We start from the raw sequence: 16,268 nt of genomic DNA on the forward strand, positions 1-16,268 counted from the left end.
GACTAAGTGTAAACGCCCCATTAGAGCCCCCTGACCAACGAAACCAAAAAGCTCCCCCAAATATTTGCCCAATTTTGCGCCCTCCCAATCCGGTGTCTGGTGCACGAGCCCCGTTGGCCCCTAGTTACGTCACTGAGACCATTCTCCCTGACATTAAAGAACATTTCAATAATTTTCCTGATTTTCCTTGACAACAATTTCCCTGATTTCATCAGGTCTATAGGAAACTTGAATTAGATGGAACCACAGTCGAAAAAAAAAAAATCTATTTCTGCATAAATTTCAAGTATCGTCATAAATGTGGGGAGATGGAGGCATTTTGACGCGAGACGTTCATCCTTGTTACGCTATTGCTTACACATGCCATCCCAAAAGGAGCTTCTACTTTTAATCTTACAAATGATTCTTATATAGAATTACACATCCTTCAATTCATAAAAACAATTTTTTAAAACAACTCTTATACAATGGTTTAATAGTGAGTTCAAATATCTGGTTCTTTACTTTATCTTGTTCTATCAACATGATCGTTAAAAATAAATTGTAACGCAGGAAAGCGCATAATTGAGATATATTAATTATGGATTCCACTATTTTCGACTTCTTGCCGTATAACGAAATACGAAATGTTGCGCTCGTATATCTGTTTCGAAAGATAGACAGTCAATTACACTGTTACAGTCTGGTACTGTCATCTATGAGAGAGAGTTACATTTAAAAGTTCTTAAAATTATCAATAGATGGCAGGGAAGTAGTGTTCTCGAGCGTTGTTTGGTAGGGAAGGCGGATGATAAATGGAACAGCCAATAGAAAGGACCAAAGAGTAACGATCACCATCCGTACCGTATCCGAAGGAAACGAAAAGCAAAGCAGTTCGCTCGAGTGATGGGGGAAGGTGATGTGGAAGTTTGGTGATTTGAGTGTAGGTGTGATAATAGCTTTTTGTTGTGTTCTTCTGGTGAAAAGAGAGAAATAATGAAATAGAATGTAAAACATGCGTTGCTTTCATACAGTGTAGGATGCTGTCAGCTGTGTTTCACATAGCTCTGAGCTTTCAGCGGCGAAAACATCAATAATGTTGTAAATGGCTTTCCCGGTTGGCGTTTACAGAATTTAATGTCATTTTCTGCTCGGCGTTCGCTAACTGGAAGAATTAAATAAGAACGCGCTTTGGTTGTTGTGTGACAGTGTTTGAATATGAAGCTTCCTAGTGGTACGTTTTCTGTATCGATCTAAGGGAACTCCTCAACTACAACTTTGGTTTGTGTGGTAACGAATATTGGTGAGAACCGAATCAACAGATCGATATGGAGGGAAATATCGAAAGAGAATGCAGTGCTCTGGGAGGACTATTTCAGCAAATTATCGCCGATATGAAGGTAATGTGTCATTGTTGATTTTTCTTCGCAAAGCTCATTGTTTGGGTTGCACTTTGCTTGTTGCTGCGCATGTTTATTTGTTTATTCTGCACAACACCACAGTATAACTCTATTTAGTTATTTTATCTTGTGTTAACTTTAACCCTGGGACAATGAATGCATTTATTATATATACTAAACATTGCAAATATCTAATTTGTAAATCAACAATTTCAGTTAATCTCCATAAAGCTCGTGCAGCTTTTACTTAAAATTACTTATGTTTCTTTGTTTATTATTGTCTATGTATTGTTCAGATTTAAAAGGCACTGATTACGTAGTATTTTGTAAAATAAACATGAAAGGCAAATCTTTTTATCACATCTGGGTGCCTTCATTATGCATCAGTCTTCGCAAAAGTTGCGGATCGCAGCCCAACGCAAAAAGATACTATGCCGGTTATCCTAACTGAAACACAAAATTTGCGTTCTCTTAACATAAACCGAACGATCAATGTAAAATTAATAGACATGATATGATGTGTCATGTGTGTATTAATATTTGTGGTATGTGTGAGCATGGCACATGACGTAGTTATAAACAACTAATGATGATTTTGATATTTCTTAGGAATGACCGTTGATTTCATTCGTGAGGAATGTTTTGGTAGTTGCTCTGTAATGTTTTTTCGTTTGCTTATTTTTATGGACATTTCACAACTAGCTGTACACTAAGTGATTTTGTTTCGTCTACTGTATTTAGATCTGCTGTATGTAAAGAACAAATTGGCTCAATTCTAAGAAAAGGCGGATGGTACAGCAAAATCATTCAAAACTTTTGGTTGATATTATGTATGCAGTATGAAGTATTCGTCAAATATTCGATGGATATTGAGAATGCAGATACCTTTCAAACGTTAAGCATATCAAGTACTTAATTAATTTGCTCATAGCTGACACTTGAGAAAGTTCAGCTATGAGCAAATTAATTCAATTTAATAGCCAGTAATAAAATCCTAGAATCGAGGGATTAAATAACACAAAAATGGTTTTGAATGAAATTAAATCGTGTATCTAGAGCTCCCTCATGATTATTTGGTTAGCGTTGCCTTCGGTGCTGGAGACCCGGCTTTGATTCCCGGTGGAAGCTCATGATCGGATTCCACGTTAGACGGTAGGACCGCGTCTCATATAGCTCCGATACTGAACGGGACGCCAAACTGCAAATCAACCACCCATCCAAGAAAGATATCTACTGTGTAGTTAACCAGGTTACCTGTTGTCAAGGGCGCTGATTTCTCTATAACTTTGGGGGGCCCATTCAGATGTGTTTGGTTGCAGATAAGGGTTTAAGAAGTATATCGTCGCTGCGTCTCGAAGAATCGCTGTGTTAAACCCACAACTTTTCAGGGGAAGCAAAAAATATTCTAAACTCGTAAAATGCCATATACACGGTAACAATAAAATTGGTTCTTCGTATATTATGCACTGGATATTGTTGTAGTTTGCTTCAACAATATTGCTATTTTTGTGTATATTGCGCCTTTATAAGAGGAATTGTATATATAGAGGATTTGTATACATTAATCAATATGTAGGCCTACGTGATGAGAACCATTGTTTTTTCATTGTTGTCGCGAAACAATTGAATATTCACTTATCACAATATAAAGGATACTACCTGATAGCTTTCAGGTTTATTTGCACCTCATAACTCATGTTCGACAAAAATATCACATAGCGGTTCTTCAAGGAGCAGAGACGATATGAGGATTTTAAGACAAATTGAATTCAAATTATGCCAAATATTGTATATTCATTTAAAAAATACGTAACAGTATACATATGGTCATTATGAAGACATGCCCTGCAATTACAGTGTTAACTTTTTGTATAACGTTAAAAGAAGTTCACTAAAGAATACAGTGTTATACAATTGGGGACCGGACCCCCCGCCCCCCAGGATCGGTTCCCTTGCGTTGTGTTTAGTTTCGTAGACCGGACGTTTGAAAGAGAGCAGTCGAGTGTAATATCACAAATACTGTATTATTAATTGTTAACAAAGGTTAGGCAAGCTATTCTTTCTTTTCTCTGTTTTACCGGAAAAAATAACAAGAGATTGTTGAAATTTGAATTTAGGCGAGTAAGTGCAATAAAAATATCAAAAAATTAAAAAAAAAGTGAAGCTGTTAATATTACAGGCTGCTATGAAGTAAACCAGTGACAACTCCCAAGTCTTTTCCTAATTTCTATAAACCAGAAATCTGAGAGCGCAGTCGTAATTGTAGGCACTCTGGAAACAACAATCAGTTCGTTTAATATCATATTGTAGTTCTAAAACAGCATTGTTTATGATTTCTGAATCATTTTTAAAAAATAGGGAGAGTCGTTAAACGGAAAGAGTTTCATTTAAAAATAGGGAAAAGTATAGTGAATCAAACCGAAACTTAAATTTAATATGAATTGCAAGAAGAGCATCGCACATACATTTTGGAAACTAAAATATACATATAAAATTAGTTTGACGCCCCACAATTATAGCCTACAAGCTAAAGTAGGCGAATAAATAATACAAATTTCCAAATTGGTGGAATAAGAAATTTGGAATAAGCCTTGGAAAATATATATATATTTTTTAAAGGACAATGTTACCCACTTCAAACTCTCATGACCTGGGACAGGCCTGCAACCAGTCACAGGTTTGGGGGGGGGGCAAGAATATTTAGGGGGCCCAAGTCATTAAAAATTCTCTTACAAATAGCTAAATTTTGTTTTTTGTATTAATAATAGCATTTTGTGTTAAGGTCTGGAGGGGCCACGAAAAGTTTAGGGGCCTGACCCAGAATAGTACAAGGGACTATTTTGCCTTCGAGGTGGGCACTATTCTATCAAATCATCTCGTTTTTCCAGCTGTGATGGATATTTTATTGCTGTTTTAATACTATTTACATATAAATAATTTTAATTGACAGTTGTGGATGTGGTTATTTGACGAAACTATAAGTCTGGTAGTAACTTTGTAAATTTCTCGTTTGATATTGATTCTGAATCCACATTAGATTGATGGGTATTCGAGAAAGGAAACGGTTGACACGAATTACTAGCAAAGAAAAGAAAACAAAGTTGCGTTAGGGAATAATATTCGGGCAGAGTGTACTAATACGATCTAGCTTAATCACCAATTGTTCACATTGAATACAGTACTTTCAAAAAGTAAACGAGTATGACCAGGCCCGAAACCAGCCACAGAAGTTTGGGGGGGGGCATGCATATGTTAGGGGGGGGCAAGTCATTAACAATTCTCTTACTAATATCTAAATTGTGATTTTTGCATTAATAATAGAATTTTGTATTGAGGTCTGGAGGGGTCACGGAAAGTTTCGGGGGGGGGGGCAGGGACCCCCTGGCACTCTCTGGTTGCGGGCTTGAGTATGACCGGTAAAGCTATGTAGTAAGAACAGCAACAGAAAAGTTAAGATTACGGTATCACTAATCTGCATGCTTTTATGCGGGACATAAACAAGAAATTTGTAAACAGATTATTCAGCTCAGCATTGTTTACGAACCACTTCGATTAACTAGAAGAAAACCAAATTCATAATTGGTTGAATTCTAACCAATTAATTATAAATGTAGCTATGTATATATCTACAAATATCATACAAGCTCTCGATAACCTAACTATAATACGTTTTTTAAAAAAATCAATTAGTCTACATACAGGCCCGTAGCCAGCTCGAACATGTAGGGGGGCCCAGTGAAAGTTAGGAGTGGCCCGAACCAAAAATATTATAGTTCATCCCATATTATAGTTCATTTGCAAGCCTATTGTGAAAATTTTAGAGGGGGTCAGTAAAAATTTAGGGGGGACCCGGCCCCCCTAGACCCCCCTTGGATACGGGCCTGTCTACATAAGATTTTTCAAGGTAAATCCCAACATTATGATGGATCGTAACTCCGTAGTTAACTGCAGTTTAATATCGTCAGTTCGCCTAATTCTTATTTCGCCTAAACTTTGTCAGTTTTTCAGAGATAAAAAATGAAATGAAATCTTTCAGTTTAACGTCCCACGATTATACTCTTTATTTAAGGGGGAGGATGATTGAAGCAAGTGAATGGTGACGGAAGAATTGGTGGAATGACAATGTGGAAGGAAACGAGAAAACCCATGGACAACTTACTTGGCCGGGAATCGAACCAGGGACCGCACGCACCCGAGGTAAGCGATCTACCACTGAGCCACCGTACTCATTCGCTCATTCAGAAATAAAAATCGCATCCGCCATTTTAGGCATAATGCGAATTCGCATTTTGCCTAATTGACATTCTGGTCACGCTACTATGAACCTGTAATATGCCATTACAGTCTAATGATATTATGTTCTTAATAGGAGGGTGCCCGAAATTTTTTGCACCGACTGTACCTGACGTTTAACAAAAAAATTTCTGGCTGTTCATATAATTCGTAATATTGTTCATTATTCTATTTCAATTAACATGGAAAACTGTAAAAAAAAAAAATCATTACGGATTATAGTTTTGGGAATCAATATCTTTATTTATATTTTAAATTAGTTATAAGTCTTGTATATGTATATGTAAATGGATTATTACAATTCTTACGGTGTCAGTGCTATCCGAAAATATAGATCCACTATTGGACGGAACTTTCCAGATCAAATAACCAATCTAAAATTCGACAGAATTTTCAGGACCACCCTTCACCTCTCTTTTAGATACCTAGGTCCTTCTAAAATCTAGTTTAATCCAGATTTTACCAAATTTTATTCGTTTTAAAGCCCCACCGCCAAAAATGCTTAGTTTTGATTGGCTGATAAACCCACGCTATGATATTAGGGCGCAATTATTCCATTCCATGCCTGAAATTGTGGTCGACGACATTAGTTTTTTTGCTTCGTAAATGGACTGATTCCTGCAGTGGTAAACATCAAAATTCAGGTAATATTTGGATTTTATTAACGTATAGAAAATCACTGGAAGTCTTGAGGAGCCAAAAACTGTTAAATTTCATAGTCAAAACTGGACTAAAAAAGGCTGAAATAGTAAGGGCAATATACTGACGCCATGATTGCATCCACCGATGGCTATGGACAGGATCCCGAAGTATTGTGATTTCTGTTTTTCTTCCTAAATCCGGTTCTGAAGATCAGTGTTTCCCATCATATTTCCACCTTCCAATTTTCCTGCTAATTGAGGGTTACAAGACCTGTCCACATAGAGATTTGTTTATGTAGGTAGCGAGTGATTTTTATAGCATACATGGCGGTATTTAATTTTGTTGTAGTTAGAATAGTAATCACAATGTACGTGTAAATTTATAGTAAGGGCTCCTATCTGACTCCCAAATTGGGAGTACGGCTTCCAGCGGGATGAGTTGAACATTTAGTTTGTTTCCGGGTTCCTGCCCCTTCAGGGCAGGGGTCCTATTGTTAGCTAATACTCCGACATGTCCCCTCAGGGCATTGATTAAACAGGTTAAGTAAAGAATGTGATTTAGTAAATATAAGGGCCAGTTGGCCCTGTTTCCTTTCTTCCCCTTTCCTTTCATAGAGCCGATTTAAAATGGTAAAATATGAATGTTGTCTGTGTATATTTATTAGTATAACATGTATTAATGTAGTGTGTAGTATGAGTGTGGCATGTATGTGTTCGTAATGTAGAAACATGTTCTAGTAGTAGTAATTGTGGTAGTTAAGTGATGAAAGAGTGTGTGAGATAATTAAATATGGACAGTGTAGTATTTACTATGCGATAAATTCTTTATTATTTCCGTCATTAAGTGAACTCATACACAATATTTAATAGTGAACTTAATATAGTATAATAATTCCGTGTACAAGGTCACATTCAGTTGTTCAAGGGTTGATTATATCGTCGCTAGCCCTAGTGTCAAAAGTCAGTACTAACCGCCATTCTTCTGTCGAGATGCTTAGTGATTTAGTTTTCATGAAATTGACCTTTCTTTCCGAAATAAAACCTAGAAGGTATAATTCACAGCCCATATGAATGTACAGTTAGGTCAAGTGACCCAAAATTAATATATTCTGAAAGTTTCAACATTCTGCATAGTCTAGAAATCGAGATATTTAAATAAATAAACAATACGTAATTTTTTAACAGAAGTCGGGCGATATGATGCTAGTTCTTCGCTTTGGAATTATATTAGATGTTCATTTTTCTTCGTGGCTGCAGAAGTTCATTGTTACTGCAGAATTTTATAAACATTAAATATTATCGCGGATAATTCTATTTTCAGTGAACATACGTAGGATTTTTTTTTCTTTCTTCTTAATAAAGCTACCGAGTATTACATAGTATTGTGTGTGGGATGAAAGAGTCTTGAGTTCGAGTGAGGTTGTCGTGCGGTGATCGGAATGGGAAATGTTTGTAGTGACTATAGATTTTAAAGTGTTATGATGAAATGTGTAAATAGGCTGGGCGTAGATAGAGGAAACAGGGTGTTTGTAGAATATAGCGTCGTGGCAAATGAATATTAATGTGAATATGAATATAAAGTGTATGAATATTGTAGTAAATGAATATAGAATATAGGACACCCATATAGTTAAATATATAGTAGCCCAGTGAATACTTCGCCGTGTGTTGATATATAGATATTGAATAGATACGTGTAGCTACAAACATCTCAAGTTCTGACCCCTGCACCATGATATCACGCGGACCGGAGGGCAATATATAGTCGGACTATGGTAATACTTTGTAGTTTAATGTGTTATAGTAATAATCAACCATAGTAATACCATCTGATAGAATAGGTAGCATCATATAATCGCTGACTAGACATATTGAATAATAAATTATGAAAAGACAGTAGCAGTTATGCAACAGGGCTGTAGTGAATTATATTTTCTGGTCGGTTTTTTAAAATAGAATATCCTGCTCCGTGAGATTTTTTTTTCCTTCACGTTACCTACTCAGGCTAGCTTACAATGTTCATGGAGGCGACAGCTCTGATAGGGTTACAGAATCAAAACAATTAATTATTGAAATTTATTCGCGTACCCGGATGTCGACCCCTAGTCCCTTTAAGTATTTTCATTTCTTTTCTTAGTTTAATTAGACGAGGGAAATTAACGACATCCCAGACTGTGGCGTGTCTGCGCAGGGTAGCTATCGGTGAGGTTTGGCATAGAAATCACCGATCCAAAATTCAGTTTATTTAATTTTTTTTATTTTGGCAAATCACTAATTAGGGATATCTTAGCTATTACTCTAGTTTCATTACTGTCCTTGAACCTTCTTAGTTCTTCTGAGGGGTCGAATGTTTTTTTTTTCCTTACTTAGAGATTTCAAAATTGGGGACGCAGTTACCTGGTCCCTTCCCCCTCTCCTTTTATCCTGCTGGTCTGGGCGCGATACGGGGATCGGATTTCAATCTTACAAGCAAACTCTTGTGGGATTGGGATCTGATGGACACAGAACTTGCATCCTTGGCAGCAGGGACTCCCTCCTAGTTTACGTATTTAAGTAAACCACCCTTTTTCGGCATATGTGAATATTTTTGGCTATGAGTTGTTATATATTTAAATTCGATCACTCTTCTGTGTAGTGAGTAGTACTTTAATCTTTCTCCTTTCGTTGGCGCCGCTTTCTCTCCCTTGTCTCTTCCTTCTTACTTCGAGATTTTTTTTTTTAATTTTCAACCTTCCCCCCCCCCGATTTTGAACTTGTTGCTTACAATTTATTTAACGTACAACTCTGATCTGAAATTACCAGCTGAGACGTTGCAAGACACGATTCATGGATAAAGTAGGTAGTGATTGGGTCCTCCATCACATTTTGACCTATCGCCGAAATGAACAAAGACTTAGCATTTGACGACACTTCGATTACGTTCTTTCACCGTCGTTCGTCTTAAGTTTTTTTTTTGATCCATTGGTCACTTTCCTTTCTGTTTTGGTTTTCGATTACTTTGTAGTTAACCTGGGCCCAGAAATTGTATTTTAGGTTATCTAGTTATATCTTTAGAAATGCTCTGTGTTACGTGCCTGCCTTCCAAAGTTTTTTTTTCCCTTCATGATTTAAGCACGAATTGATTAGATGAAAGTGAAAAATTTATAGATGCGCGGTATCAGGTAGAAAAGCGATTTTCTTTTTCATATGTAATGTCGGAAGTCATTTGTTTTTGGACAATGTTTGCAACCTTGTAAAAATTTATTGTTGGGGTGATTAATTTAAATGTGTGCGCATTTATTATAAATATATATATATAGAGAGAGAAATGAATACGTCGAAATGTATATGTACTTAATATGTGAATATGATTTTAAAGTAAAAGTATGATATTAAATGTATTATGAGTATATGTAAGAGCGCTCGTGTCTGTCCCCCCTAAACGTGTATTGGTTGCTATAGTTTGCCAGTGAGTTTTCCGACGAATTTGAGAATGTAGATTTTGTCATGAATACCGCCGTGCACTTAAGTAATTTTCCTTTTCTTTTGAATAAAGGTAAATGATACCTCATGTAATTCTGTAATGGCATGTATTGGAAAGTAACGGCAGGTCTAAACGTAACCCACATCATAACGAATATTATCCCTGAACTACCAACCAAAAACCATTGTGGAAAGTGTACCTTGAATCCTTCTCACCTGCATATGTATCCTGTGACTTGACCAGTTTTTTTTTATCCTCAATTTGAACCATCATACTCCGTACACCTGCGGGAGATCGTTTTTTAAAATCCGAATCATATATACATATATACGAAAGTGATCCTGAAGAAAGGTTTCATGACGTGTCCCAGTGTTAAATAAATAACTTAAAACTATTCAAATAATAAGTTTGGAAATGGATCGTCTAAGAGGAGAAACATCCTCTAGTGAAAGTTACTTTCTCAAAATCCCTAGATGGGTAAAGCGTCGTAGTGTGCGATTGCAGACATAAACTGTTATGAGTTACAAACCAAATATAGACGATGAATGGTTTTTGTAAACCAATAGTTAGATATATATAGATATATAAATGACCACGAACGAAGTTAAATGGAGCGAAATGTTTTGGACACTATGAGTAGTGCGTGATCTGTGATTTGAACGCTCAAAATCATTAATATCTTATTACCCAATGTGAGGTAGAGACTCATATAAGTTCTAATACACCAAAAGTTTTTTTTCCTCTTTGTCCAATTTTTTTTAAGTGAAATAAGTGTCTTGTTTGCGTATGTCGCAAATCATAATTTGCTTTAGCATGCCTAAGATATGATACATGTAATTATTTTTTTTTCCCATTTGTCAATATGATTGAATATATAAAAATTTACTAGAATAAAACACTGTGTACTCTATTAATATATAACCAAGAACTTGTGCTTTTAATATTTTCTTATAATTATTTGTTTTGTTCTTTTCTTTTCACTATGGATGTAATAAATTATTTGTATCTTTGTAGTTAGTTGGTTTCCTTTAAACATATATACACTGTCCTGAGTGAGTGAGCGTGTGAATGCATGATAGATTTAATTTAAGTAATTTTAGTGATATCATTTGTCATATTAACATCTGTAATATATGTGTCATGTTTTAATATATGTGTTAAGGTAAATAACCTAGGTCATGAAGGACCGCTACTAATGGTTTAAATCGGCTCTAGGAGTGAAACAAAAATAGCAGGTTGAGCCTAAATACGACATCTTTCTTCTAGGAAGTCGAACCTTTTATTGATACGATACATAAATTTATATTGAGTTAATAAGTTTTTTTTTTTTCCTCTTGGCTAATTCATATGTGTGGTCGATCCTAGAGAACAGAGTTCAGATGCTGGATGGTTATCAATCACTGGTTAGAATAACAGTACAAAGAATTAAATTTCACTTTTCTCATTTCCAGGTCTAGGTCTGGGCAACCCCACGATCGTGGTGCCTGGAGCTAGGTCTGGGTGGTATGAGGGAACATGTGTCTATTTCGAAGTATTCCAAAATTGATTAGTCGTTAATAACATTTAGAATGATTCATCTTTCAACGACTTTCCCGACCTTTTACTATATTTCCGGAATTATCCAGTAATCTGTTTCTTATTAAAATACCCTATTTCTTTTCTTTCTTCTTTACCTACCTCCTTCTTTTACCCTTCTACTTTCTTCTCTTTCTTTCCTATTTCTAAATGAAAGAAAACGGAGTCATGATTGAGAGTAGTCGCTATTGGCACGGTCAATAAGTTGTTTAGATGAGTTTTCTTCGGGAGTTCGATATGGAATAATTAACAATAACAAAAGGTTTATTGGAAGTTACTCTATTGGAAAATAATCTGGATTTCAATCAGTAAGTGATCTTTCGTAATCGTCCTCGTTAAAGAGAATTAATTTTAGCGACTTCTCTCCTCTACATTAGCTATTTTATCTTCGTTTACTATGTTTTCTTTCAATATTGGCTAACCGTGACAGGATCTGTTGCCCTGGAAACGGCGGTTTCTATGGCAACGGATTTTTGTTTTCTTTCAAACCCCCTTTATGTAATAGCTCTGACAGTTTCCATACCTATAATTACACTTAAATAAATGATATACCTAACGAAGGGTTTGTTAAGAAACAAACATCCTAGTTACAACCGTTAATTGTTTTATATACAGACATTTATTTCAAATGACAATAACATAAATCATAGAGACATTTCATGATCACCTTATGACATGGTGTCTATCGGTCACGAAAGTCGCGAATGTCACGAAAAAGTCACGAAATCAGAAAACGGTCATGAAAGTCACGAAAGAGTCACGAAATTTAGCTTTTGGGTCACGATTTTTTTAAGTGTGCAAATGTAAGTGCAGATTGGAAAATTTTGTTCTATAAAACATCAAAATTCAACACCAAAAATGTCTATGGTCGGCTTTAGACGCTACCAAATCGCAAGCAAAGTACGTTTGTATCGCATGGATCAAAATTCCGCCTAATTCGCACCGAAATTCGCTCTTGAAAATGTTAGGAAATTTTATAATTTGGTAAAGAAAAGGCCACGAAAAATTCACGAAATTCCATTGTGGAATTTTAGTAGACACCTTATATGACGTCTTAAAGTTATCATGTGATATTTCTGACATGAACATAACAATGGATGATACTCCGCAATAGTTTGGAATTTCAGTATTGGTTTGAAACACTGTCATATCTTCTATATAGGTGGTATTTCCTTCTTCACAAGGTCGTTAAGGGGGATGAGAATTAGGGAAATACAATGTGAATGACAGCTTACAAAATTTTAGGCGAAATAGGAAGACACTGTTGTATAGCCCTACAAGATACAGAAATGAAAAATAGAAATACCAACTATAATATACAGCAACTACCTAATATTGTGAATTTCCCCATTCTAGCGAAACAACCATCAAACTATATTCCTACCGAACTTTTCTTGTATCAAAGTAATGCATTAAAATCTGGACAAAGTATCTCAGCACGGCTAAACGTCCTTTCTTCCTTTGGAAGACAAATAGAATTGTTATGTTATGTTGAAGTGTGTCCACAGATAAACTACATTAAAATCATTTGTGATGGAACGAATTAAATAAACTTTTGTTGTAATAACGGGGTCATTATTTGACACTATGAAATTAGGACAAATGTTTCATCCCGTGGACATTTTTTCTTTTCCTAATATGACATGTTTATTTGCAGATAAATAAACAAATAACAATGTCACACCAATGGCGTGATATTTTCTCAATTAAAATTCAAACCGGAAGTGATTTTTACCATTGTCGGTTTTAGTAGAGAGATTAGAGTGGAGATGGAATATATTCTTGGGACACTTAATTGATTGCAGAAACAGCTTCTTACTTGTCAAGCTAGACACAACAATAGCTACACTGAGCAAGGCTGTGTGATAAAAATACATAAAAACACAATCACGTAACAGTTTCAACACATTAGCTATGTCTTCATCAGATTTCCACTCCATCAGAGGAGTGTGTAAGTCTGATGAGGACACAGCTATAGATATACCACATTGACTTGACACCTAGTCTTCCGTTTCAGGCGGTGCTATTGGCTGAAGGAATTCCACTCTGCTAAGGACACCTCAACCCTTATCGGCTATACGAGTGGGTGTGTTGAGTGTGAGCTTTAGTTCGCATTTTTGCCACGGCTCAAGACATTTTGACAGCACTATAGTGTGTTGAAACTGTTACGTGATTGTTTTTATGTATTTTTATCACATAGCCTTGCTCAGTGGGTTGTTGTGTTTAGTTTGATAACATGGAAACAAGGTCTGATCACAATCTTATAACAATCAACGTAAAAACCATTAATATTTGATTTCTACCACTTCCGGTTTGAATAAAGGCTTAAGAGAGAAGATGGTACCTATCCTTAGAACGCTAAATCGAGTCCATAAAACCGATTCCACTCCCGGTTTCAGTATCGCTCCTTCAACGAACTCAATTCCTGAGTTTGGACTCTCTACATCTTGGCCAAAATTAAAACAAAATGAAACCTTTCAGTTTAACGTCCCACAATTATGCCCGTTAGGCTAAGGGAGACGGATGATTACGGCAGTGGATGATGATAGAAGAAACGGTGAAATGAGAATGTGGAAGGAAACCGGAGTACCTGGAGAAAATCCATGGACACGATTGTGTCTACCACAAACTTACTTCGCCAGGAATCGAACTAGAGACCCTACGCACTAGAGGTAATCGCTGTACCACTGAGCCATCGAGTTCAAAATAGATGGGAGCTCATTCGTGGCTAAGCGGTTAGCGTTCGCGCCTTTGGCGTGGGAGGCCCGGTTTCGATTCCCGGCGGGAGCTCATGTGGTTTGCATTCCACGTTAATCAGTAGGTCCACGTCTCATATAGCCTCGGTGCTGAACGGGACGTTAAAGTCAAAATCAACTCAACTCATTCAAAATTGATGGTGATGCATGAAGTGCTTCAGATTTTGTATTTCACGGACACGCTATTTATTTATTTATTTATTTATTTGTTTCAGTTGGAAATGAAATGAAATCTTTAAGTTTTACGTTATACCGGCTAGGCTAAAGAAGACGATGATGATGAGAAATGAATGAAATGGTGGAATGAAGAAAGTGGGAGGAAACGAGAGACCCTCGAGAAAACCCACGCACACGGTTTTTGTACACCAAAAAGCTCATTTGGCGCGAGCTGGGATCGAACCGCCACCAGAGGTGACCCCATGCACCAGCGGTGTAGGACCCCTGTCTCCCATATGAATAGATAGGCTAATAAACAAGTTTTTGTTAGTAAATGAACACTTAAGTCAACTTCATTTAAAAGAAAAGTTGCATTGTAGTGTGTAGTAGTTACAATATGCAAAATTTATCAGCAGTTTCCACTTTTGTCAGATGATCTCTAAATATTATTATTTACTTATTTAATAAATTAATATAGGTTAGAAAGGCATAAATGCAATTTTCCGGGATATTTATTAAAAATTATTCATTACATAGAAAAAACAAAAAAGAAAGAAAAAATACACTTTAGTATGATATTATGCGTATTATTGTTAGCAATAATCTTAGGTTAGATTTTGTTTCTTGGATCAGTTTCAACTTCGTTTGTCCTAGTCATGGTCCGATTATTGCTGCAGAAAAGAATAATTTATCATAAAATTATAGCGGAATTACAAAGTAATCAACTTTCCCTGTTATTACCGTTAAAATTGTCCAAAGATATTAGCGACCAGGCGTGGACTGTTGCTTCGCTCATTCAGCTCCATTCACTTAGTTCAGCCGAATGTTGCTTCAACTACACTTAGGCTTTTGAATAATTTCATCTGTAAATTTTGACCATAGAGGGGGGGAAAGTTGGTTTCGTTTGTATCATAACTATATGTACAGTATTACGCTACTATAGTGTAGAAGCAAGGATAAATCAAACTGTGGATAACAAATAATTCAGATGCGTTTTGGTATCTCGTACATTTTATCTATTTCGTAAATTGGTTTCCAAACTCTAGCATGTAGACTACGGTATAGGGCTCTTGCTTCGCAGACACAAATCTTAGGTTTGAATCCGGATTGAGGTTTTCTCAAGGTTTTGCCTTAATCTCACCGGAAGTATACCGTGGTGATACCTTTCAATATAGACCCTTACGCTTTCTTTTTCCATTGTTGTTGGTTATTAATGAATCCATTGTAAATTGGTTCCCGGACTGTGTCTGGAAATGTAACAAACTGTATGGCCTATGGAACTCGAAGTTGACTTCTGCCCTTAGCCAACTGGATCCAGTTTCTACTTTGTATTCCTATTTCTGCAAGATCCGTTTTAAGTTAATATTGAAGCTCCGATCTAAGCCTAGGTTTTCCTAATGCTCGTTTTCCGATTAGACTTCCAGTTAAGACTTTGAAAGCGTTCCTACTTCCTACCACACTGGCTACATGACTTGCCCACCTGAGTCTCCCACACTTGATGATTCTAACAATGTGTGATAAACGGTATAGGTATGCAGTTCCTCGTTATGAAGTTTCTGCCATTCTCCATTCCCGTTCCTCTTGGGTCCGAACATTCGTCTCTTGATTTTATTCTCAGATATTTTCAGTCTACGTTTTTTCCTCAGAGTAAGCGCCATACCGAACAACAGGCATGATTATCGTTTTATATATATTAAACTTCAGATTCCTCGACAGAATTCGCGACAAGAGATTTTGAACTGAATAATAATGCGAATTCCCCTTGTAGTCGACATATAATTTCTTCGTGAATATGGTTTTCGTGTCTTAATATTGATCGTAGATATTTGAAAGTATTCACTTTATCAAGTGTATTATTTGATATTTTAACACGTCCATAATTTGCAGTATTACGATCCCAACGAACTTCCGAGTATTAAGCTTTTAAAAAATATATATGTGAATAAACAAACCATTAAATAAATAAAATTGAAATCAAATTAAAACACAAACGAAACAGGAACGA

The 16,268-nt window shown here is 36.1% G+C and overlaps 1 protein-coding gene across 1 annotated transcript in view; it reads left to right on the top strand.

The window, feature by feature from the left end:
* The first annotated feature begins 802 nt into the window (after window positions 1–802).
* The window catches only part of LOC145683004 (protein MTSS 1-like), a 229,694-nt gene continuing 214,228 nt past the window's right edge, over window positions 803–16,268 (top strand). Inside the window, exon 1 of the mRNA XM_081754361.1 lies at window positions 803–1,379. Within this exon, the coding sequence (XP_081610487.1) occupies window positions 1,308–1,379 (72 nt within the window). The 5' untranslated portion in view covers window positions 803–1,307. The remainder of the gene's footprint in view (window positions 1,380–16,268) is intronic.

Source organism: Thermobia domestica, chromosome 1 (genome assembly GCF_964235325.1).
Source record: "Thermobia domestica chromosome 1, izTheDome1.hap1.1, whole genome shotgun sequence".
Taxonomy (NCBI): Eukaryota; Metazoa; Arthropoda; class Insecta; order Zygentoma; family Lepismatidae; genus Thermobia; species Thermobia domestica.